A 26,389-nucleotide genomic window follows, 5' to 3' on the forward strand; every position below is an offset into this window, starting at 1 on the left:
AGATAAGCACATCCAGACTGATGGGCATTTTTCTTTTTATTGTTGCGATAAACAATTAAATAGTTTTCAAGATATTTGAAAAAATTATTTTAATTATGATTTGCTTATGTGATCGAAATTATACAAAACCAAATTCTTGCTAAATTTTTTGGATTTAAATGCTAAAGGAGTTTTGAATAGAAGATGGTTTTTTAAGTTTTAAGGCATATTTTTGCTATAATTTACCTGGTCTAAAAAATAGTCCAACAATTTACGAAACAAAATAATTAATTTTTTTAAAAAGCCTTATTATATTTGCATATAATATTAACAAAATTTAAAAAATAAAAAAACTAGAAATTTGTAAATAAAAATTCTAAATATAGTTTCGGGAGGCACATGATAATTTCCAATTCGGAAAAATAAAACATAATTATCAAAAACCTATTGTATTGTAAAAGAAATTCAAAACTAGACCCGAAAATAACATGCATTCTATTTCAATCGTACTCGTATTCAAATAACTCATTCGATCTCTTTCTATCAAATCATGTGTTTAACACATCGCGTTTAAATCCCAGTACCAGGAAAAAATTTCAAAAAAACGGTAAAAATTCAAAATTGTGGATAAAATTTTTTAATTAATTTTAAACAAACATAATGGCCGATGCACAACCTCGAAAACGTAAAGATAAAAGACGAAAAAAAGGTAATACAGAATAAATGAGCGAAATTAACCTTACATTTTTTTTTCTGTTCTGCTTATACAAAGGCTGCGCTAAAAATAAAAATTTATAAATATAATGCATGCAAATTTTTTTCACTATTTTCCTCTACAAAATGCTTAATTTTTTTTCTTTTATTCAAAAAATTTCTATTCTAAAAAGGGACTTATATAACAATTTTTCCTCGGCTTTACGCACAACTAATAGCATGGGTTTATTAATTTTGAATTTCTTCTGAAATTAAGGACGTTTTAAAGACGATTCTATTACGGGTGAAACTGATCCAAGATCTCCACCAACGGTTATTCCACAAAAAAGTACCAGTGTTGATGACACAAATATCCATGTATATCACGATGCTCATACGGGAGGTGGATGGTGTGCAAAAATCGTCTTCTTCATTCTGTTGGCGATTATTGGAGTTTTAATTGGATTTATACTTTTGGAATATCGAGGTTCTACTGACTGTAAGTTTTTATTTTCTCTTTCTTTTCTAGTTATAGATTATAACGTAGTGTATTGATTTCCCTGATTAAAAAAAAACCATTTCAAATCGTTAAATCATTTTTAATAGTTTTAAATTGTCTGCTACAATTCTCAACTATTTAAAATCATTCGGTATACTATTACTCCAATAAAGACTAAGCCTCTAAATTTTAACCCATAGCATCGATTTCGCTGAAAATTTGGGATTCAGCTTTGTTCACCGCCTAGAACAAAAGTTATATGCTGCCAAGTGGTGCTTTTGGCCAGGGGGGCGTAACCATCTCTTCTACGGGGTGGAGAAATATATGTTGAATATGGCAACGGGAATCGATAAAGCAATGAAATCTAAGCAAAAATTGTAATTATATTTCGAAAAGTCAATACTTTCCGAGTTATTGGCGATTGAAATTCGGAGTATTTAACGTTAAATAACTGAAAAATTGGACGTTTTTTTGAAAAAAGTATATCACAAATTTTTTAAAGTACTATAAAAAACCTTGAAAATGAAAAAAGTTTCAAGGCATTTGCACGAAAATTAACGGAGTAATAATGAAAAGAAAGTTTCTCGTTTTTTTATGCTTTATTCAGTACAAAAAATGATGAATTTACCACGGGAATTAAAATTAATGCTTGGCACTTTCCAATTTACTTTATTTAGGTACTGACAACATGCTCAAAAAGTTCAAGCCGTTTCGAATATATATTTTTTGAAATATTCCAATTTAAATGCAAAAAAAATTTTCGAAAAAAACATAAAAATGCCTTTATCGTTAAATAACTCGAAAAATAATAAAGCTACAAAAAAGTCTGGAAGGTAAAATATTCTGCGGAAAAAGAGCAAAATTTTTTCTTTCTAACCTTTTTTTGTAACTTTATTATTTTTCGAGTTATTTAACGATAAAGACAATTTTTTTTGTTTTTTTTTTCGAAAATTTTTTGCATTTAAATTGCTATATTTCGAAAACTGTATATCCGAAATTGTTAGAACTTTTCGAGCATTTTTTCAGTACCTAAATAAAGTAAGCTCGAAAACAGCAAGCATTAATTTTAATTCCCGTGGTAAATTCATCAGTTTTTGTTGCTTTTTTTTTCATTATAACTCCGTTAATTTTCGTGAAAATGACTTGAAACTTTTTTATATACTTTTTCAAAAAACGGCCAATTTTTCAATTATTTAACGTTAAATAATCTTTTTGCTTTGATTTCATCGCCCTATTGATTCCCGTAAACGATAATAATATAATGGTTTTTCACTGAACTATTCATTGAATAAATCTACTGGATTTTGACAAAGAATTTGATAAATTTTTGAAAAATGGCAAATTTTTTTAAATAGGTTTCGTTTGTTGTAAAAAATACAGAAACATTATTTTCTTTGGTGACGTTTTCTTGAATATTGATCGGATTTAGACGAATAAAAAAAAAGGATTGTTTATTAAGAATTTCTGCATCGACCTTGCCTCGTACAATACAGGCAAATCATCGGACTTTAATTTTTTTTTAATTGCAGGTTTTATTTATGAAGTTTCGGATAATGAAAACGATTTTTTTTCAGAACCTGATTATGAGCCGAAATATTGCAACACAAAAGTGCAAAAAACACGGTAAAATCCAAATTTGCATCATTAAAAGGTACAAAAATTGGAAATTTTCATTTGTAATGATACAAATCTGGATTTTTTCGAGTTTTTTGCATTCTTGCTTTGCAATGTTTCGGCTCATAATCAGATTTTGAAAAACTCGTTCGCACGACCCAAATTTACATATAAAAACCTGCAATTAAAAAAGATCCTAAGCAAAGATCATTTTATGATCATAAGTTGCATCTTTTTCCAGAATTTCAACTCAATTCCTTCATTTTTTGAAAAGTTTTCAGAGGAAGTTGAAAATTCAAGGTTACTGGGGTTTTCTTGTGATTTTGAGGTTATATTACTATGTTAATTCTTAATAAACGATTCTTTTTTTTATTCGTCTCAATCCGATCAATATAAGCAGAGGTATTCAAGAAAGCGTCACCTAAGAAAACAATATTGAGATAAAACCCTTGTGCATAAGTTCGCATGCACGTTAATTGTTCCGGAAGCGGAAAACTCCTTTTCTGTAACTTTTCCAACAAAAGAAACCTATTAAAAAAAGAAGCCATTTGTAAAAATTTATCGAATTCTGTATCAAAATCCCGTAGATTTATTCAACTATAATCGAAATCATTAAAAACGATTTCTTTTCTAAAAATCTCGAAAACAGACTGACCCAAAAAATATAAAAATTGGGTTTGTTTGTTTATTGGGTGTATAATTTCTGAGATAATGTTCTGGATTTTAGTGACTTTTAAAAATAAAATCTTTTGCCTATTTAACGTACAGCTTTCGAGATATTACTTGAAATTTTTAACCAAGTTTATTCACCGAAAAATGATACTACTATATTTAAAAATTGAAAAACGTCGAGATGAAACTGACGAGCATGAAAACTTGGAAATGCTAGAGAGTTCTGAGATACTATAACAGAGGACAAAATATCTTCGAATATAAGATAAATTGAATCCAAGAATCAAATGTTTCGAGTTTGATTTTTTTTTAGCCACGATTTTTCGTTGATATCTCGGAATTTTCATATGCAGCACTACCACAAAATCGTGTTTATTTTTATCCAATTTATCTTAATAAGCCTCTAGGATAACCCGGTAGGATATTGTTTAAACTAACTTTGTTCAAACAAATTAATAATATTCACCGAATCGCTTAAGGAAAAATTTTTATTATTTAATTAGAAATATTTATTAAAAATCTGATTTTTTTATACACTTTTTGAGGGATGAAAATTGTAAAAATCACGTTTTTTCTTTAACGAATATTTTACTCGAAAACTGTTTAAGAACACTTTTTGTTAATTTAACCCCAATTATATTTTTAAATTTTTTTCCGAAACGATTCGGTCAATATTATTTATTTGTTAAAATAAAATTAGTTTAAACAATATCCTTGAATACCGGGTTACCCACCGGTAATCTGCAATTTTACGTTCAGGAGTAGGGTCATGCTCAATGACGGATTTTACTGGTAATATCTGTTATGAAACCTTTGAAAAATAATAACTGTTTTGTACAGTGGACGCACCTGTACAAGATTCAAAATATGCAGAAATCTTTGAAGGATGGATTGATGACACGCCTCAACTTCATGATGACGAAGATGAACATCCTATAGATGATCATGACGATGAGCACGATGACGATCACGATGATGACGGTCATGAAGATGAGGGAGGTAGCGACGAACATGATGACGATGAAGAAAATGGCTCAGAAGAAGGTGAACAAGAAGAGGCTGACGAAGAAGAACAAACGGAAGCTTCAAATGAAGTTGAGGATGAGGAAGGAGCTGATGATGATGAGGGAGATCATGAACCAGAGGATGAACCTCAAGCTGACGAACCTGACGATGAAGAACAGGAAGATAGTACAGAGTTAGCAAATGATGAAGAAGGTGAAGAGAACCCAGATGATGATGAGAATAATTCTGAAGCCAATGATGATAACGATGATGGTGACGATGATAGGGATGATTTATCCGCTGAAGATATTCAAAAAGTTTTGGATAGTTTAGAAGAGGATGATGCTTTAGAGGAGGTATTTATTTATTTTTATTTCCAAACTTTTAACACTCGTTTCTGCTCTCTGGAATTCTTCCTCGCAACTCACCACACATTTCAATCCCCGGAATAAAAGGGTAAAGAAATCGCTCTTTTCCATGGAGATCTATTTGAAATTTCGCTGTGTTTAGTTGTTTGGAGCTACTAAAATTGTTCGTGGAAATTTAATCAGAATGCACTGATCCGGGTTATTCTTATCGTGTAAAACCATCGAGACGAATCGGAACTGTGCCATCAGTGCCTTAAGGAATGCGTCACTCAGATAACCAGTTCCAAATTATGTAGAATTTTGAACAATTGAAAGTGTATGGCTTAAAGAAAGGTTGACCTAAATCGTAGATTAGGGTAGGTGACAATTGTTCGGGATCTTTATAACACGAAACTGATTATTTTGAACTTCGGCGAAAAACTTAATAACTTAACTTTTTATTCACTCTGCAACAACCGACTTTATCCGAATTATTATTAGTATTATAATCATGGTGAGCTCAGTCACTTAACTAGTTAAATTGACGTATAAATTTCATCTTTTACAATATTTTTAAAGCATTTTATTACATTTCTCTGATACGAATTTTTTTATTGTCAGTGTTTATTAATTTTATTAATTCATACTTTAACAACTACTACAGAGCGATTTACTACCGAGTGATTAGAAGAATGTCATGAGACCATAACACAATATTATAAAATAATTTCTTAAAATGTTTTAGGTTGATGAAGCGGCTGATAATTCAAATGAGAACGAAGTAATTGACAACAATCCAGAAGAAGCTGAACTTCTTCGACAACAAGAAGAGGCGGAAGCTGAAAATGAAGAAGAATCCAGTAGCGGTTAGTACTTTTTCAAAAAAAAAAAAAAAAAAACATATTTCAAATATAATTTAAATATCACTGATATAATTGCAGAATTTTCGTATAAATAAAACTATTGTTGTTCCAGTGGCAGTTAAATTTGGCGTTGGGGTGGCATTACTTGTTGTCGCCCATTTAGTTCTCGTTAGGAAATGGAATAATGGTCGGTATAGTTGGTTGTTGTGCTCGTGTGTTAGTTTATTATATTTGTACGCATGCCCAAAAATTTGTTGGGACGACAACAGATTGATTATAAACAAGTATGGATTTTTAGAATCAAGTGATAAGGCCTCGTTTCGTCTTTTCTTTGACCAGATATCATGGATTTTCGATTTTATAATCAATCTGCAAGAATCCTCTCGCCTGAGCCACACAGTAAATTGTATTCCAAAAATGTAATTTTTTTAATATAAACATTTGGAATGGGATTTACTGCGTAAAAAACAACTAACAAAATTGACAGTATTGCATTTCCTAAAAAAAATATTTAGTTTAACATAAAAGTTGTTGCTTTTCGTGTTATTGTATATACAAATCCAAAAAAAAAACACGGGTAGTACCCGTTGTCATTTTTTTTTTTCAGTACGCTTTCAGAGATGACAAAAACAAGATTTTCTATTTATTTACATTAATTCAGTTCAATTTGTAACTAACAATATTTTCCTAACATACTTTTCTGCGCAAATTTATTAAGGCAACAAAATTTTACCTAAATTTCAAAACAGCTGTATCTCTCTATTGCTCAAAAATTTTTATCATCCCTTGCCGCTTTGCACGGAGCGTTGAAATGGTGAGGAATGTTTTCCCTAAACTTTATATTAAGTTTAGAAGTGTACCAAATTTTTAAAATTTATGTTACAACAAATTTATTTAAACCACTGAAAAGCTTTTTTTTTTTTCTTGAAAATGAGGTATAAAAAATTCCCTTACGAGATTTTATATTTGACCAAGATATTTGTTTCCCAAGCCAAATTGACACTTCAGGATGCAAAATCCTCCATCTTTTGAAATAATCATCGCACTGAATTTTTTTCATATCGTTCGAAAGCTTAAACTACCTCCTTTTAAGCCCTAGCATATTGTATTGTGAAACCTTTTATAACTCCCCCAATTTTCGTTTTTAAAACATGCAAAAAAACCGAATTTTTCCATATTTAAGGAGTTTTTTCCCCTGGCCGCCATTTTATAAAAAAGGCGTTATATAAACTTGTACTTTCTACTTTTAGATTCTATTGCTCAAAAATTGTTATCATAACTTGCCGCTTTGTACAGAGGGTGGAAATGGTAAGAAATGCAAAAACGTAAAACAAGAATTTAAATAAATATTTTTCAAAAAATTTGTCAAGACCCCTCTAAAGCTTTTTAAATCAAGATATTCGCAAAACCATCTAAAATTTAGGGAAAACATTTCTCACCCTTTCAACGCTCCATGCAAAGCGGCAAGAGGTGATATTGACCCATAGATGCCAAAACTAGAAAGTACAAGATTTCAAATAAGCTATTGAAGTTCCGAGTTCGATGATTTTTCGTTTCAAATTAAGGTAAAATTTTGTTCCCTTAATAAATTGGCGGAGTGTATTTCAAGGGTTCCATGTTGATTCATCCTTGTAAATTTCATCTCGGTCATATACATTCTGGTCATTCTGTCGTCGAAAATTCATCCTCCGATCATTTCGTCCTCGGAAATTCATCTTTCAATCGTTTTATTCTAAGATAATCTATCTTAAGAAAAATTAAGTAGGAATTTAATGGACAACCCCACCTGGGTATTTCATCTCAAGGTTTGCGCTCTACAGATTTCTGCAGGTGCAAATAACATGTATGTTAGTTTCGCCATTATCCATACAGGCTCTATAAGTGGAGTCATTAGAGATCTCCATGTTATAGAGGTGATAAATCAATCGACAGTGTCCAACCACCCTTCTCAGCTGTGCTATAGTAAGTTTCAGACGAACACAGTCAAAAGGCCTAGCTGTGGTTATACACAGTTTGGCCTGCCTCATGCCCCGCGCAAAGTCCCAGTAATTGAGATGGCCTTGGCGTAGCCATTCTTTGATTCGGTAAATTACAGAGCATCTTGCTATGGGAATGATAGGCTCAGTTGAAAGGGGCGTTTGAGACGACCCCATTTGTGCCAACGAGTCTGATGCTTCATTTTCTTTAACACCAGAGTGACCCGGAACCCAGATCAGCCTGGTGTTCAGTGCCAGGTGATTCAGCTCCTTGAAGCATTCGTAGATTACCCTTGGTTGGAATCTTGACTTGGTTGGCTTCAAGGGCCCGAAGAGCAGCCTGACTATCTGAGAAGATGCTGATATGTGCCCCACTGTAATCTTTCGAGTTGTAGATATGGGTATCTCTCAGCATGGCGAAGATTTCCGATTGAAAAACCGCACCCGCACTAACTCAATCCCATTAGAAACATGGCCAATCCGTATAATTTCTGGGTATTTCAATCACACGATTCACGCAGGGGTTAAACTTACAGACCCGTGTTAACCAAACCGCATTAGAGATATTCGCAACTCATAGAACATCTGAGTATTTCAATCACGTTTAACACAAGCCAAGAAATTCACAGATCTGTTCTACCTCGAGATACATGGCCAATGTTCAACACGTAGATGGTCATAATTTTAACTATTTATAAAATTATAAAATAAGATTCTGTAAAACTTGAAGAATAGCATTATAAAATATCTTCAATTATCTTTAAGCTAATATCTCTGAAAATCATGCCTTTTATGCAATCTTTAGACTGTGACTGAGCCCACTGGAAGTCATCGCTTCCATAAACGATCAAATCAGTTACCTCTATAGCTTTCCACTGGGATTTTGCCAATAACAAATTTAATTTACCAGCAATCCATTGAACACATTTGAGAATTTGACAAATAAATTTTTCTAGGCTATAGCTTCGATATCCCTTAAGACATTAGTAATTTTCTAATTTTGTTTGATTTGCCTCTGTTTGTTTTGTTCGTATCTCTGTGTTTTAAATCAGATTTTCGAAATGTTTTCGGAAATTTTTTGAAAAATTCAATAAGAAATTTTTTGGATTCAAGCTATGACTCAAGTTATATGTAGACAAATGCATCTAAACTCTTTCAATCTATCATCATATCATTTTCAGCCTCACGGAGTAAATTTTATTCCTTTGAAAGGTTAAAAAAAATAAAATTATACGCTAATTAGTCAAATCTTTGGAAAGCAATAAAAATTGAAATCCATTGTTTACAACCGAAATTTTGAATTCGAATGATTCTGTTCCCCAAGGTTCGATTCCCAACATTAAATGTCTACCTAAATTTCATAAAACATTTTGAAAATTTGAAACGAACTAATTCAAGTAATTTATATTAATTATTCGAAACTTAAAATAGCTACAAATGCTCAAGTTAGTTCCGATTCTTCGGTAACAATGACTCCACCACAAACCACCGATACAAGCGAAGGAGATTTAAGTCGTCGTAACACTATTGTTAGCGAAGATACCGTCAAATCGTTACATGAAGCTATGGAACGTGCTCGAATTGAATCTCAAGAAATGACTGACGAGGAAGATCTCGAAGATGAAGAAGAAGAAGAGGAGGAGGAGGAGGACGAAGAAGAAATTGAAGTTAAAAGTTATCCAAAATATGGTAGTAGTTATCAAAGTGAGCCAGAAAAATTAGAAGTTCCAGGTGCAAAAGCACCAGGCGCATTCGATTTAAGTTTTAATCGACCATCGCCAATTCGAACTTCTACGCCACCTGGTTTTTTCGGTGACGACGAGGAAGCTGAAGAGGAGAAAGAAGAAGAGGAAGAGGAGGAAGAAGAAGTCGAAGAAGATGACGACGAAGAGTTATTGAAAAAACTTGAAGCAAAATATGGAAAACTACCAAGTAAACAAATTGAAGTGTCCGATAATCCTGAAGAAGAAGAGGAAGCCGAAGAAGATGAAGAAGAGGAGGAGGAGGAAGAGGACGAAGATGAAGCATTCCCATCTTGGAGAAGTAAAGTCTCTATATTTTCGTCGAGTAAATAAGCCGGAAAATACTTTAAAGTGTGGAAAACCTTTCCAACACCACCGATTTAAAAAAAAACTTTTTCTAAGACCTTTAGGAGCATTCATCATCATTAACCTCTTCATATATTTCAAAATTGGAGGAATTTAACCTCAACAAAAAACAGTCATGATAAAATTTATAAATTGAATATTTTTTATGCGGAATTGGCCCTTGGGAATTTTTTTGTCTTTGATCGCGAATCCAGAGCCCAAAATAAGAAATATTACACTTCATTGTGGAATTCGTACCATTTTTTGCGAAAAACCCACTTTTATGGGCGAAAATTGGAATATCAATATTTTGCTGCGAGAATTTCTCACAGAGGTTTTTGTTTGGACGCTGATCATGAATATGGAGTCAAGTTCAACAATATCACACTACATTTCTCCGCAAAAAAATCACTTTTTGGGGGAAATATTGAAAGATATACATTTCACTTAGAGAATTTATCCTAAGAGGTTTTTTTGATCTTTCACCACGAAGCCAAAGATTCATGCTATTTTTCCCCAAAAAACTCATTTTTTGGAGTAAATATTGAAATATAAACATTTTACTAAGAGAATTTCTTCTAAGAGGTTTTTTTGGGGTTAACCACGAAACCTGAATCTAAATTCAACAATACCCGCTAAATTTTTTTATTACTGTTTTTTGTTGGGATGGTTAGGGAGGGGAAATTGAAACTCCCCCAATTTTCGAATGAATGCAGAGGTTAGTGGTGATAAATGTTCCTAAAGAGCTAAGGATCACATAGAAAAATAAATTTTTGAAATCAGTACTGTTCGACAGGTTTTCAACACTTTCCGGCTTATTTATTCGACTTCGTTCACATGGAAAACTATCTCGACAATGAAAGTCAGAATAAAAAAGAATACAAATTCACATTGTTCGAGATTGTTCTCTTCTTCTTCTTGAACGGTTTATAGAAATATATTTTAAGTTCTCTTTCTCCTTAATTAAGACAAAATTATTTAAACTTGAGTTGTATCTACGATAATTATGATAGGGAGAGAGGGGTAATGTAGAAAGCCTTTCGTTAAGAATGTGAATAATTTTCTCGAAGAGAATACGATGGAGAAATGATTTCGATACGGGAAGAAGGCAGACAAATAAACGATTCTTGGGTAAAAAACTGGAGACACTAAATTTAAAAATTACCCTAATTGTATTTCTCGAATTAAACATTTTAAGTTGAAAAAAACCGATCTTTTCCAGATTAATTAGAAAATTCGAAAAAATTCTGCAATTATTTAGTGATAGAATACTTTTACTTCAATGAATTCTTTTGTTAATGTTTTTCGAAATTTTAATTTAGGAGTAAAATCTGTACCAGAGAAGAAACCTGAGCCTGCAGAAGCCACACCGAAAGCATCAAAAACAGGTGGAGCAAAAGCATTTGAAGATGAATTACTCGACGAAGACCAATTCTTTAAAGAACATGCGTCATATGACAATGTAAGTTTATTATGTAGAAAAATTCGCATTTACAGTTCTAAATTTCATTTTTTAATTTGGAATTGTTCTTATTGGAAAAATATATACGTAATAGGACTTCAAAGGCTTGTATCATCTACTTCGAAGGCTTGTACTGCTTTTTAGGAGATGATATGTCGAAAACGATTCGATTTAGGAAATAATTATTCTGGGAAATTTTGGTAATTCAATCAAATTAAACATTGGACCTTGCATCAAATCAGGTATTTTTGTTTTTTTTTGATATGTTGTTTGCGATGTAAAGGCAATGTTAAATCCAAGTTTACGACCTAGGGAAACGACTGAAATTGACCTGGAAGGACTGGTTTTTCATCAAAAACTAGAATTTATTTTTAAAGAAGGTTAAATTTGCAACAATCTGAGATTAAGTCGATTTTTAGAGGATCGATAATTTCGGACATACAGCTTTTCAGAGTTTCTCTATTTTTTTAATTTATACTATTTTTCGCAAAATTTCATCTTGTTAACCGTTACAGATAAATCAGAAGTTCAATTTTTTTTTGCGTACTTAAACTTTTGCGTAAAATCGTGTAACTTGACAAAATAGACAAATAGCTGTATCTCCGAAACTATCGGGCCCGTAAAAGCCGATCTTATCTCAAATTGTTGCAAATTTAACCTGCTTTAGAAGTAATAAAAAACTAACCCTTCCGGGTCAAAATCGGCAAAAACTTAAAACAAGGTCAAAATTTCCGAGGTTTTTCTTATTTTTTGGCATTATTCGGTCGTTTGACAGGATTTAAAACTTGGATTTAACATTGCCATTATATTGCAAACAACATATCAAAAAAACAAACATATCTGATTTGATGCAAGGTTCACCCCCTTTTCATGTATAGTTTGATTGAATTATGACTATGAAGGGTGGTTTTTTAACTCCCCAAAAAAGGGTGGGGGAAACATAGAAAATGATCTAAGTAGCGAATCTGTAAAGCAATTGATTTTTTTTTCTTTTTAAAATTTCAAAATTGCTTCTAACTTCCGCTTAAGTCTCGAAATATTCGAGTATATCCGGATATTTGCTCGATCTGTTTTTTGGAAATTGAATAACAGAATAGAAGAGAATAAAAAAAATGCGCTACGGAACAAAATATTCTTACTTTCAGAAATTTTCGCAAGTATTTTCTGGAATTTTTTTTTCGTATTTCTAGAATGTTTCACAAAACCACTTGTTGAAATTAACCTGAAAATTTTCAACACACTTTTTTTTATAGTTTTGGAGAAAATGGACTCCAAAATTTTTTCCTAAATTACGCACTCACGGATAAACAGTGATGTTTACGAAAGAATGATTAAGGATGTTCCAGCATGGTATTTGCAGTTTCTATGTTAAAGCAATGGTACAATTTTTTTTTCGACAGAATTTAACGAAAAATTAAATTTAAGAATTTAATAATGCTTACTATTAATTCGCAAAGTTTCAGAAATTTTGACCGTTTAAAATGGGAAATAATTATGCCAACGTCCCAATTTCGATCAATTTACGTCAAAATTAATATCTCGAAAGTGAAAATTAATTTCTAAATTTTTTTTTTAGAATTTTATTGTATAAACATTTTTTTCTACTTTTTCTTCAATATATAATAATATCATAAAAAATAGTTGGAGAGACCGGACATTTTACATGCTTTAAATGGGACATGACCCTCAAAATCGCGAACTTTGTCTTTAAATATCTCGCGATCTAAACGGTCAAAAATTATGAAATTTTAGGAATTCATAAATAAAGCTATTATAAACCCGAGAAAAAAAATTCGGCCTAATCTGTCGAAAAGTGATTTCATGCTGGTACTACCTTAAAATAAAGTTGTTAATTTTTTTTATAAGAAATAACCTTTACAATTAAACTTTGGTTCTATCTATAACGGCTTACAAGATGGATACTTTTCATTTGATTGAATTAGTAAAAAAATTTCATTTTAAATTTGGTGGGTCTCGGTCAATTTTGAAGCTAGAAAGTCGAAAAAAAATTGTACAATTAAATCAGCTAGAACTTTTAGGTGAACTTTTTTTTTATTTAATACATAGTTTATTGTTTTTTGTAAGTTGTAAAAAACTGATTAACCCTGCCCCCCAAATACCCCCTTTTTTGGTACGAAGTTTTTACAACCTAATAAACAACTGTGGAAATTTTCAAAGATGCATTAATTTTTTCATTTATTACCATTATATTTTATTTTATTTTGTTATGCTATAATACGTATATATTTTTCCTTTTCAATAATTTTAATAAAATCCAAATTCGAAAGCGATTGACATCACTTTATTATGTTAATAGGTTCCAAATTTCTAGACAAAATGACCCATATATAAAAAAAAAGTAAATCCTTGCCATAGTTTTTAGTGATAAATTTTTAATTAATAGTTGAAGCCAATTTATTGTCAAAGCTTTTCGATAACACAGTGTGATAAATTAACGTTTTTAATTTTTTTTTTGTTGAGTTTTTTATAATACTTTTTTTTTTGAATTGTTATTTGAAAAATTATTTTCATATATTTTGCACCCATAAATACGAACATCTTTTATATTGAATATTCGAAAATAATTTTTCAATAAAAATATTGTTCCAAGCTGAATTATTGATAAACGAGTCAATGGAACTTCTGCTTCAAGAAACAGAACCGATTTTGAGTGGAAATTCTGTAAAAAAAATGTTTTTTGCAACGTTATCACTTGCAAACAGAGATATTACAATTGCTAAAAAAAAATTGTACTAACATTTGCAAATAATTTTTAGCTTAATCCGCTGTAGTATTCGGTCTACTCGAGACTGTAGCCTTTTATTTACTAGAGCCTTAAACGAAAGATTGAATCAGTAATGATTCTCGAATTAATTAATTCGGTATCGAAACTGCTACGAATATCTTAATCTAAACAAGAAAAAAATATATTCCTTTCTCAACGACATATCATAAAAAACTTATTCGGGATCGAAACTATCATCGAATATTGTAGAGGAAAGAGGCCTATAATGATCCCCCCTAAGAAAACATGCAATTTATAGCTAAACTATTCGACATATTTCCAACCTCGAAATATTTTTGGATTCTTTATTCAATTGTTACAATATTGGCATGTCAATTTCTTTTGATCTGTTCAAATTTTTATAACTTCAATATTTGTCAAAGGGGATCGTTTTGACCGACCTTGTAAGAATAATGGGTAAAATGATTGCATTTTTTACAGTTCACATGAAATATTAACTGTTCTTTTACTGCATCAACGATTAGTATGAAAACAAAAGACACTGGTAAAATCTTTTAAATCAACACATTCAAGACCCGTTGCATGATGGGGGATCATTTTAATTATTACAATTTTACACACAAAATAAGGATCATTTTAACGTATATAAAGGGGATCATTTTACCCTTAACGACATATTTGAATATCGTCTAAAAACTGGCCTTAAAATTTAATACTGACCTTAAAGGTAATATATAATATAGTTGTAAAAAATGTTTTTCCCAAAAATTCCCTCAAAATCGATTCAGTAGTATAAAATAAAAACTTTTAATAACTCGTTTATGAATGCATGTACTATTTTTCTTGCTTGAATTAACCATGTACGTTAAATATTCACAAAATCCGACCCCCAATCCACCGACCCCTCATAAATAATATTTAATTATTTGATTTTTTAACTAATTGAGTGTGTTTTTTTTCCATAATTCAATCCACACTAATTTTGTAAAAAAAAAATCCATTTTCCTGAAAATTTGTATCCCTTTCATACACAAAACCACCCCCCCCCCCTCAAACACATACACTCCAATGACAACTCGCGTCAGAATTTAGAGCGTACCGTTGAAAAATTTCGTATGGAAGTACGAAAAAATGGAACATCTACAAAAGCACTTTATGGATTGGCAATTGCATTGGATCGTTTGGCTGAAAAGTTACGTAGCAATAAATTGTTAGTGGAATCGATACAAGCGTATGAGAATTTATTATCGTATGGGAAAAATATACCGGAAATGTTGTATAAAAAAGTTGCTGATCGTTGTATTAATCGTATGCGATTTAAAGGTAAGAAATTTTTTTTTATTATTGAATAAAATTGATTTTGCAAAAACGTTGAACAACATTTTCAGTCAGGGTGGTGATCGACCCGGAAATGTCAGTAATTTTAACAAATCTTTAATCGTATTAATAAGTAAATGTTATAAAAGAGAAAAAACTATTGTTATTCATTAATTTTGTTGGAAAATTGAGTTAATTGTTGAAATACCATGTATAGACAGTGTTGAATGCAATCGTAGTAAAGTAAAGAAAGATAGTCATTCTTATACACAAAATAATAAGGATATTTTTCTTCTCACTTCCTCAGTACATAATATAAACAAACAAACACATACATAATATATATAACGTATAAATTAAAAATATATACAATACCTGTATTCATACTATTATATAATGTTCCTAACATAGTTTGCGCCCTCACGGGTAACCAGGGATATTTACAAAAAAATGTTTCAAACAAAAATTGTTTATTTTAAAAACAAAATTTTTTACATTTAAGCTTTTGTTATATCTCTAACGGTTTACAAGATGGGTCTTTCGGACTCAAGACCCAATTGACCTATATTGCTGATTTACGACTTCGACCTCACTTTTCCTAGGCACGCTATAAAAATTTCAGCTTGATATCTCTTTCGTTTTTTAGTCATCGTGTTGAAAGACGGTCAGACGGACAACCGCAAATGGACTAATTAGGTGATTTTATGAACAACTATACCAAAATTTGTTCGTAGCATCAATATTTTCAAGCGTTACAAATTTGGTACTAAACTTATTATACCTTGATATATTTCATTTATACATGGCATAAAAATTAATTAATAAACAATTGAGACGGACAAACACAAAATGGTCGACATCTCCGGTCATTCGCATTAGGCGGTACTCATGTCAAATTTTTCCTCAAAATTTAAGATTGAAAGATTAGCCAACAAAAATTTTGGGTGGACAAACGTGGAAAAGCGTTACCTAACGAATGACATTTTCACTTCGTGAAAATTCGCATTTGGGGGTGCTGAAGAAAATTTGAATTTCCTCATAACTTGAAATTGAAGGGTAGGCAAGTAAAAATTTTGGATGGAAAAGCTTGGACAAATAATTTTCAAACGAATGACATCTGCATTTTATGAAAATTTGCATCTGGAGGTGCGGATGTACAAATTTTTAATTGTGTCATAACTTTCAATTAGAGGGTGGACAAATGATGGAAAAACGAATCCAATCAGCAGTTTATGAAAATCGCATTTGGGGGTGCTATTTTCACAGGGGCTTAAACAAAAAAGTCGCAGGGAATTTCAAATTTTCAATTCGATCGCCACCCTGCCAAGGTCATTATTAATAGTTTTAACTGCATTTAATTTATTTTTTTTTTTAATTCTAGGTGAAAATGCTCGAGCAATAACCATTCACAAAGCTTTAATAGAAAAATTTCCGACCGATGTGAATTTTCGAAATAATTTAACGATCACATATTTGATCATTGATAAGTTAGTATGTTCGAGCCAATATCACAAATTTCTAAACTTTTCTGAATAAATAAAATTATTTTCAGAATTGAAGCTGCACGTCGTAATGTTCTTGATACGCTTAAAAAGTGGCCCAATAATGGTTTAGCAAAAACATTATATGGTTTCATTTTAAAAACAAGTGATAATAATATTGAGAAAAGCGTGAAATATTTAAAAGAAGGAATTGAATCGAGGGAACCAGGTGTTTTAGATGGACGATTTTTCTTTCATTTAGGCGATGCATTGCTACGGTTAGGTCGATCATCAGAAGCTATGGAAGTAAGTTAAAAAATTGTTTTTATTTGCGATTAAAATTCGAGATATACAGTGAAATTTAGTTAAGTGGGACCTGGATAAGTGGGAACCCTGCATAACTGAAACTCATGCTGAGGTCCCAACACTTTGGCACTAAATTACCTCTGTTAGTGGGATAGTGGGACGAAGCAAACCTCTATATCTGGAATTCGTTCTTTCGATTTTACCGTCATAAGTGTGTTTGACCCCCATAACTGAGACAGTGATTTAATTTTATATGCCTTAACCTCTGTAACTGGGATAACATCCACCCGCAAATTCCGCACTTATTTTGATCCTCAATGACCTTCAGTTTTAGATTTGCTTTACTATTATACGTTAATTATTATTACTCAAATCGTTAACACTACGTGAAAAATTGAAGTGAATATCCGTTTATGAAAGTGGGAAGACTCCGATGAAGTCTGTATCGAATTTAATATGCCAAAGTCTACTCTTTGTAGAATAATTCAGAATAAAGATAAAATTCAATCACAATGTTATGAAGGACAAGGAAAACTAAAACGTGTACGTTTGTCAGAATATTCTGAACTAGAACAGTGTTTTCTAACATGGGTCAAGCAACTCCGTAACAAAAACGTTTCGGCAGTGGACCGATGATTAAAGAAAAGGCACAAGATTTCGCGCAAAGGCTCGGTACATTTTTGAAGTACAGTTATTTTGAAATGACATCTATTAATGGAACCCTCTGTAAATGAGACAGATACCTGTATATCTGAGACACTAGCTAAGTGGAATACCTCTATAAATGAGACAAATTTGCAGGTCTCTTGATGTCTCACTTAATCAGGTTACACTGTATTGAACAGGGTATTCTACTATGTTTAAAAAAGTGCTTGAAAATGTAAAATTGTTTCATATAAAAGAGTAAACAACTTTTGTTTGAAACATTTTTTCTTAAATAACTTTTTTTTCCCGTGAGAGTCTAAATTTGGGTCGAAAATTTAGTTCAATTTTTCTCAAAAACTATAAAAGATGGTTAGTTGAAAATTTGTAGGTAGCTTGATTGATACTAAACTAATCCGATAACTGAAATTTTAAATTGTAGAATTTTATTTTTTTTAAAGCAAGTTGGTGCTTTCAACTCATGTATCAACTCCCTTTTTTTGTTTGAAGACATTTCATATTTTTGATAAAAATCCCTTTTTTATTAAAAAGTAACAGTAAGAAACATTAAATGAGGGGCAAATATGACTTTAGTGATGGAGTCCTGCTGCTCGAGAGTTGTTTTTCACAATTACATGAGAAATGAAGAAGTATTTAAATTATTTACAGGTTTATGAAACGGGAGTTAAAGAAGGATTTTTCCTGTCAAAGTATCAAAGATCATTATACAATGTAGACCGATTAACTGGCCGACCATGGTGGACCAAAGAACAAACCACATACAAGAAATTCTTCGATCTTTTGGAAGAAAATTGGATGAATATTCGTAAGGAAGGTTTATCGTTACTAAATTCAAAAGGTCTGTTCAAAGATGAAGCAGAGAATTTAATTGATGTGGGCGATTGGAAACAATTTGAATTGTTTAGTCGTGGTCGTAAAGTACCAAAAAATTGTAAACAAGCACCGTACACGTGTAGTTTAGTTGAATTTTTTACACCAGCTAGTCATTGCCGACGCGGACAAATTAAATTTAGTGTTATGCATCCAGATACACATGTATGGCCACATTGTGGACCCACAAATTGCCGATTGCGAGCACATTTGGGTTTGAAGATACCACCAAAAACATTTATTCGTGTTGCTGAATCTACTAGGTAAGTCGATTTGAAAAAATTCAAATATTCCATTCTAACTACGAGCTATCCAATAGGCCGCTCAAAATAACTGAAGGTAAAAAGCGATTTCATGGACTTATTCAAAGGAAAAAAAAAAATAAAAAAAGGAAAGGAAGCTTTCGGCATCTAGTTTAAGACCCTACTTACGCACAGTCTCAGAAGTGCTGTTGTTGCGATAATTAACGCTGTATATACATAAAAAAAAAAACTATTTTTGGCCAATATCTCAGAAATCATCAACTTTATGAAAAAAGTTTCAAGCAAAAATTGTCGGAAATTTTTCTAAAAAAATGTAGAATACAAAATTGTGGTATCTTCAGTCATTTTCCCGCAGATCGGGAAAACAGCCAAATATATATATTTATATTCTAATTAACAGTATCTTGAAACTAATTGATTTTTTGGAAAAAAATTTCAAACAAAAGTTGTATCATTTTGAGCCAGTGTTTTAAGAACGCATGGCAGTCGTACGTAGTACCTTTTTTTGCGCATTGGGCTGACTCTTCTATAAGTTCCCGATGGGCCGCTTACCGCCAATTCGCCTCTGTTTTTACTTTGTTAGAGTTTATTTAGAACTATGTAGAACTAAGTAAAGATGCAATCAATTTTTTTTAGAACCTGGACCGAAGGAAAAATCATCATTTTTGATGACAGCTTCGAACATGAAGTCTGGCATAATGGAACCGAAACCAGACTAATATTAATTGTGGATGTATGGCATCCAGAATTAACTGCTAACGAAAAACAAACGTTACCTGCTATTTAATTCGCCTAATTTTTTAGACTAATTAAACGCCTAATACTATTTTTAAATATTAATATTTTAGTGATCTGACATTATTATTATATAAAAAAAGCATATAGTGATCTGCTAATTTAATTTATATGTAAAGAAGAATCTCTAGAAATGGTTAAAAGTTGCCAGAATTAGAATTAGTAGGGACCAATTTAGGATTTTGGTCATTCTACCAGAAATATTATAGGTCGTACGATATGAATCTCTCCAAAATGTGTCTATTTAAAATTATTATGGAACAATAAGTCAAATTTTAGATTCACACTTAATTTGGACGTTCCCAAACTTTTACGTCATTTCTAACTTAGTGCTAATTAGTCAAATATGAAATAATGACATTTATACGTAAAAAGAATCTCAAGAAATGATTAAAAGTTGCCAGATTTCGAGTTGGTAGAGAAAATTTTGGTAGATTTCGAACCTACTATGAATATTATCGATCTTGCGACTGAATCTCTTCAAGATGTGTCAGTCAAACTTTATTATGGAAAAAAGTGCCGAATTTTTAATCTGCACTTAATTTGGACGTTTATCTGAAACTTTTACGTCATTTCTATAGTGCTAATTAGTCAAATATGAAATTATAACATTTTTACGTAAAAAGAATCTCAAGAAATGATTAAAAGTTGTCAGATTTCGGATTGGTTTAAGAACATTTTAGTAGATTTCGAACCTACTATGAATATTATAGATCTTGCGACTGAATCTCTTCAAGATTTGTCACTTAAACGTTATTTTGGAAAAAAAAAGTGCCATATTTTAAATTTGCACTTAATTTAGACGTTTATCCGAAACTTTAACGTCATTTCTAACTTAGTGCTAATGAATCAAATCTGAAATTATGACATTTATACCTAAAAAAGAATCTCAAGAAATGATTAAAAGTTGCCAGATTTCGGGTTGGTTTAAGAACATTTTGGTAGATTTCGAATCTTTTACACCATTTCTAACGTAGTGCTAAATAGTCAAACACGAAATTATGACAAATGTATTATTAACATTATTTAGTCGTTATTCAAAGTATTAACCTGCGCGTACGTAAGTTAGTAACTAGTTAAAATTGTTACAATCCATGTGAATAGAGGACCTACTAAGCCTATTTTGTAGGTAAATAATATTACATTGACTGTCTTTAGCCGATAAAAATGTTTGAAAGTTGTTAGAAAATCGCAACCAAGGCGCAACTACTAGTGCAGTACTCTAAGAGACCCTATATCAAGATTTTTTGGGGAGAATATGTAGACCCATTTTTGATCGCTGGATAAAAATCCGATGTCAAATAACATGGATTCTGTCACATCTTCCGAAAATCGTACCAAAAAACCCACAATATTTTTTTGACACCCCTCGAGCACAGTTTGGACGATAAATACTTAAATTAAAACGGTTAGTATTGAATTTTGACCCAGGTATTTAAGAGATCCACTGTCCCTCTGAGTTTCATCCGCCCTGCCTAAATCATTGCTACCTCTGATATGATGGTACCCTTGAGAACTACATATTGTTATCATAATGCCATTTGACCACTGCCAAAGTATTTGCAAACATTTTTATCGATTAAACACAGTCATTACAAAATTTAAAATAAGGTTCTCTACATTTATTTCATAATTAAACTTGAAAAATGCATTATTGCGAACAATTTCTCTTTATAACGTCATGCAGTTAATATGACGGACACTGTTAAGCTGTTTAGCGTGAAATTTGAGCACATGCTGTAATTTCGATCAGAGTGCCATTTAGATAAAAAGCAGCGATAAAGCTGAAAATATTTGAGCTTCAATTAATTGACATTATCATTACAATTGATATTTTGAAGCAATTTTAAAATACTTCAGACAAACAGTTGCGCTTGTTAGATATTATTTAATAATTATTTATAAAATATTAAAATAAATAACGATATTATGTTAATAAAACTATGGGTTGTTGTTTATCCAAATAGGTTACGAAATAACATAGATCGATAAGTCAACTTGACGCTTGAGCTACAGTTTGATTCTGCTTTTTATCTAGATGACATTCTGATCGCAATTATACCATGTGATCAAATTTGACGCTAGAAGCTAGCGTCAAGCGTCACCATGAGCTTGACCTGCACCTTTAAGCTAACAAAAATATCTTCTAATACGAAATATTTTGAGTAACTAAATTAATCCAAAAAAAATCCGCCCAGAAATAAATTCTAAATTTCAAAATACTTTTCTCCATTCAAGTTTAAATATGAATTTAACCAGGCCGCGTTCGTTATTTAACAATAATGTGACGTTATCGACATAATGTACAATATTTTGAATCGATTACACGTCATATTTTGATGTTGAATAACGAAAAGGCAGCCCTATTAAAAAAAAACCGAAACTTGTTGAATGTTAAATACAAAAAAATAAAAAAGATCTAAAGTGCCTGATATTTATTGAGTAAGATAATTTTTTTTGTTAAGTACTTAAAAACGGAATCTTTAAAAGGAATCTAAAAAAAACACAACGCGATTATATTATTTTTAAAATAAGCCAAATATTAGATTTGTATATAAATATATTATTATAATAATTATTATTTCATATTTTCAAATAATGGGAGAGTTGAAAAACTTGAGTTTGTTTACAAAATATAATTTTTTCAGTTGTATTTTTACAGTTTTCAATAAAAAATTATTTAAATGTTGATATTCGTTTATTTTATTATTCCATAGACCTTTTCATTTTAAAAAGTGTTTAGCTTTTGTTTCGGACAGTTTGTTAAAAAACTAATGTCATAATAATCCCGGCAAAATCCGTCATTGAGTATGCTTAATTTTCGCATGGAAAATTTTTGCAGGATCCCGTTTAAAACATGCTCGTGAACTTAAAAGTGCAGGTTGCGGGTGAGTAACCACGAAAGATACTGTTTAAACTAATTTTTTTTAAAGAAATAAGTAATATTGATCGAATTGCCTCGGGATTTTATAATAAAATTGGGGTCAAAATTAATTTAAAAAAAATGTTAAACCGTATTTCTCTAAACCATGCAGTTTTCGAGTTAAAAGTTCGTAAAATTTGAAAAATGGTAGTTTTACGATTTTCATCTCTCAAAAAGTCTATGAAAGAATCAGATTTTTTTATGTATACAGTTTTTAGTTGTGGTTTAAAGCTTACTCAACAACATCCCGCAAAAATTTTGGCCTAATTGCACTTTTCTACCGATTAAGCTATTTATACGTGTAAAGTAATGACTATGATTTAACATAAATAAAATAGCTAAAAGTCATGTCATAGTATGTATAAATAAAATGACAGCCAGATCTATACTGTCGCGAGGCAGCTTAGAATAAATAAAATCATATTCATGAGTAGAGTTTTTTCGATTTACGCCCATAAAATTTTTGTTTTATTTAACATTTAAAAAACTATTGGTTTTTCTATTTTTAATTCATTTCTTAACTACTGAAAATTTTCACCTAACCTCACCGTTTTCGATATATAAGGGTTTGAAAAAAAAAACGCATTTTTGAGCTAAAATTTTGCCATCAATAAAATGGACGATTATCATATGATTGGGATCAAATATTTGAGTTACAAACGATTGAAAATTATATTTTGGACTATTCTAAGCACTTTTTGTGTCTCAACTTTTTCGTGAGCGTTTTTTTACGATTTATGATTTTTTTGAACGCTTATATATCGAAAACGGTGAAATTTGATGAAAATTGTTAAGAGTTGAAAAATTTTTAAAAATCGTTCAAAATATCTTATGAATCTAATGAACAAAATAATCTTTATTTTCGTCAATAACCAGTTTTCGACGAAAATCCGCATTTTTTTTAAAGGCTAGCTTATATCGAAATTAAAAAAAAGTGTTTTTGCAGAATGTTTCACATGACCACTAGTTGAATACTTGAAAATTTTTTACGAAAAAATGTTTCAAACAAAAGTTGTTTATTTTCGTATTAAAATCGCAATTTCGTTACAAAATCGTATAACTAGAAAAATAGACAAAATTTGAATGTTGCAAACCTTCTTTTAAAATATTTCTACAGTTATTGATGAAAAACCAGTCCTTCCCTTCAGTTAAAATCGGCAAAAACTGAAATAAGGCCAAAATTTTCGAGAATTTTTTATTTTGCGGTATGATCCGGACGTTTCGAAAGGTCGAAAACATGGAGTTAACATTGCCTTTACATTTAAAACAACATATAAAAAAAAAACAAACATACCTGATTTGATGCAATGTTCACACCCCCTTTTCATACTTAATTTGATTGAATCAAGGCTTGTTTAGTACAAAACCTTAAATTATTTTAAATGATTTAAGAAAAAAAATTCAAAAATTAAATTGAATTTTAAGTTAAAAAGTGACAAAAAGCAAGATTTAACATGGAACTAAATATAAAATATTAATCGATACTTCTCAAAAATAATATCGATAACTATACTTGAAACTTGTACCAGTTAATAACACTGGTCGAAAAAATTTGATTTTTTTTTTGCCGCATCTAGTTTATGAACCATCACTCGACAGAAATTTTATCTCATATTGAAAATCTCCTTCTTTTCCCCTCCTCTTATTATAAATCCATTTTGAATATTTCCAATATTTTTTTCTTTTCAATAAATCATTTGATATTTATTATAATTATACGTAAAATATTTATACCTATAATAAATACATAGGATTATATTATTATTAATAGATTTTTTCATTGTTAATGGCTGTATAGCAGTAGCTAAAGATATTGAAAAAAATAAAAATGGTTTTTCACTTTTGAATGAATGGTCTGATGACTTCGAACAGTTGGGAAAAGCGAATTTTTTCCATATTTACCCTGATGAAAAAAATATTTGAAGAAAGAATAAGAAATTCTGAAAAAGTCTTAGGAACTTTGAATTTCTCAACGTTTTCGGACTAGTCTAATTCAGAGTTATTCAGAGTTCTTAATACTTTTATAAAGTTTCTAAGACTTTTTCAGAGTTTCCTAAGACTTATCAAGACTTATTCTTTTTTCAAATATTTTTTCCACCAGGGTAGAGTTGACTTTCTCGAAAACGTAACGTGCTGAAGCAATTTTAAGATCAGATTCGGATATATTCCGCTCAGAACCTTTCAAAAGGTAGACTCATATTTCTGCGACAAAATTTATGTTGGCTAGTGTAATTATTTAATCTTTTAACAGAATTTAAAAAACATTTTCAAGTTTCTTTTCATTTAAAATTATTTAAAACTAGCTGTGAATTACCCACTTTGCTGAGCAACATGCCCACTTTCACCCCCTCTCCCATATCCTCTTGCGTAGGGATTATAGTTGTAATGTACACGCCATGTTCTTTTATTTGATACCCCACTTGGGTATATTTGAAAATATTCGAGTATTCATCCCTACTTTCTAGTTCCACCTTTCCACTCCCCAGATGGTTAAAAATAGATAGGTATAATCCTTGAAGCTGGTTTTATATCATGCCAATATCCGAGCTTAATCGATGCACAACTTTTTAAGGTTTTTAAGCACATCCCTTTCAACCTCTTTTTCAAACCGTTACTTTACTATATTATGCATGTATAAAAATATTTTATGTTATACATAAAAACCTTCCTCTTGAACCACTACTCTATCTTTTAGAAAAAATCGCATCAAAATCCGTTGCATAGTTTTAAAGATATAAAGCACACATAGGAACATGATAGGTACATATAAATAGCGCGGGGAAGCGACTTTGTTTCATACTATGTATTGATGATTTACTCATGTATTGATGAACGCTCAAAGCAATACAGATTTGAGAATGAACGTTCTTGAATAAATCTAAGGGCGTCGCCAGACGATGGTAAAGAGGGGGCAAGTTGCTTTATGGAGTATGGGAAAAGTATGAATTGTAGGAACAAGTAAAAATATCGGAGATAAAACGCGAAAAATTATTTTTATTTTAAAATAACATCTATTTTGCCATTAATTTACCTGAAATTTTGGGGGATCACAGACACTGGAATCCGGATTTATGATACTATTCCTTTTTCCCCCTTTTAATGTATGGGCGTCCTTTTCCTAAAAACAATTGTTGTCAAAAATGATTTTATTTAGTTTGTGTACCCTATATATGAAATATATTAGAGTATGGCAAGTTTAATTCCAAGTTTTTAGCGCTTAGAAATATTGATGCTGCAAACAAAATTTTGATATAGGTATATTCATCAAATTAAAATAATTATTCCACTTCCGTTTGTCTGTCTGTTAACACGATAACTCAAAAACGAAAAGAGATATCTAGCTGAATTTTTTTTAGTGAGTTTGTCTAGTGGGTCTTGTAAACCGCAAACGTTACTTAGATTTCAGATTTTTCTGTGATTTTCTGGTAATCAGATAAGCACAGCTTACGTTCATAATAAATAAAAATTTAAATTATAGATATTATGAGTTTTATTAATAATATTCCTTAGATGGTGCCAATTACCCCACGCTCCCCTAATTAAGTGACTGAAAAAAATATTTCACATGGATTTCATCTTGTCAATATTTGATTGACAAGATGAAATAAGTATCCATATATTTGAAGTGTAGACAGTTTTCTTTCTAGAGACAGGCGCCAATTTTTACTGCAGGAGATCATCTCATTCTTATGGAAATATATTCCAAGCCAGCCGCAGGCACAGCCATAATTTATTACGAAACTCTAATGTAAATATATAAATAACTAGCTGATGCCCGAGAACAGGGCCATATTAACGTTAGGGGTCATGAGACCAGTTGATTGTGGG

General features: G+C 31.0%; 2 protein-coding genes across 4 annotated transcripts; both read left to right on the top strand.

The window, feature by feature from the left end:
• The first annotated feature begins 512 nt into the window (after nt 1-512).
• Nucleotides 513-14,554, top strand: LOC123302350 (glutamic acid-rich protein-like). 2 transcript variants are annotated; one of them, XM_044885247.1, is made up of 8 exons: nt 513-688; nt 950-1,171; nt 4,298-4,818; nt 5,555-5,675; nt 5,785-5,859; nt 9,080-9,691; nt 11,058-11,197; nt 13,515-14,554. In XM_044885247.1, the coding sequence occupies exons 1-8, from the start codon at nt 640-642 to the stop codon at nt 13,527-13,529; spliced, it is 1,755 nt and encodes a 584-aa protein (XP_044741182.1). In that variant the 5' UTR covers nt 513-639; the 3' UTR covers nt 13,530-14,554. The 2 variants fall into 2 exon arrangements, with proteins under 2 accessions (XP_044741182.1, XP_044741183.1); XM_044885248.1 differs by having other exon boundaries at nt 962-1,171.
• A 147-nt stretch (nt 14,555-14,701) lies between these two features.
• Nucleotides 14,702-22,169, top strand: LOC123302364 (aspartyl/asparaginyl beta-hydroxylase-like). 2 transcript variants are annotated; one of them, XM_044885274.1, is made up of 5 exons: nt 14,702-15,266; nt 16,642-16,755; nt 16,821-17,047; nt 18,359-18,843; nt 19,480-22,169. In XM_044885274.1, the coding sequence occupies exons 1-5, from the start codon at nt 15,059-15,061 to the stop codon at nt 19,628-19,630; spliced, it is 1,185 nt and encodes a 394-aa protein (XP_044741209.1). In that variant the 5' UTR covers nt 14,702-15,058; the 3' UTR covers nt 19,631-22,169. The 2 variants fall into 2 exon arrangements, with proteins under 2 accessions (XP_044741209.1, XP_044741208.1); XM_044885273.1 differs by having other exon boundaries at nt 16,642-16,747; nt 16,813-17,047.
• Nucleotides 22,170-26,389: the final 4,220 nt, after the last annotated feature.

The sequence above is a fragment of the Chrysoperla carnea genome, chromosome X (assembly GCF_905475395.1).
Source record: "Chrysoperla carnea chromosome X, inChrCarn1.1, whole genome shotgun sequence".
Classification (NCBI taxonomy): domain Eukaryota; kingdom Metazoa; phylum Arthropoda; class Insecta; order Neuroptera; family Chrysopidae; genus Chrysoperla; species Chrysoperla carnea.

Bases quoted from the DNA above. Each gene is read 5' to 3' on its own strand.
- LOC123302350 (XM_044885247.1), top strand. From the start codon at position 640: ATGGCCGATGCACAACCTCGAAAACGTAAAGATAAAAGACGAAAAAAA. The intron at 1,172-4,297 runs GTAAGTTTTTAT...TGTTTTGTACAG, and splicing joins ATATCGAGGTTCTACTGACT to TGGACGCACCTGTACAAGAT. The intron at 5,860-9,079 runs GTCGGTATAGTT...AACTTAAAATAG, and splicing joins CGTTAGGAAATGGAATAATG to CTACAAATGCTCAAGTTAGT.
- LOC123302364 (XM_044885274.1), top strand. From the start codon at position 15,059: ATGGAAGTACGAAAAAATGGAACATCTACAAAAGCACTTTATGGATTG. The intron at 16,756-16,820 runs GTTCGAGCCAAT...TCAGAATTGAAG, and splicing joins GATCATTGATAAGTTAGTAT to CTGCACGTCGTAATGTTCTT. The intron at 17,048-18,358 runs GTAAGTTAAAAA...AATTATTTACAG, and splicing joins GATCATCAGAAGCTATGGAA to GTTTATGAAACGGGAGTTAA.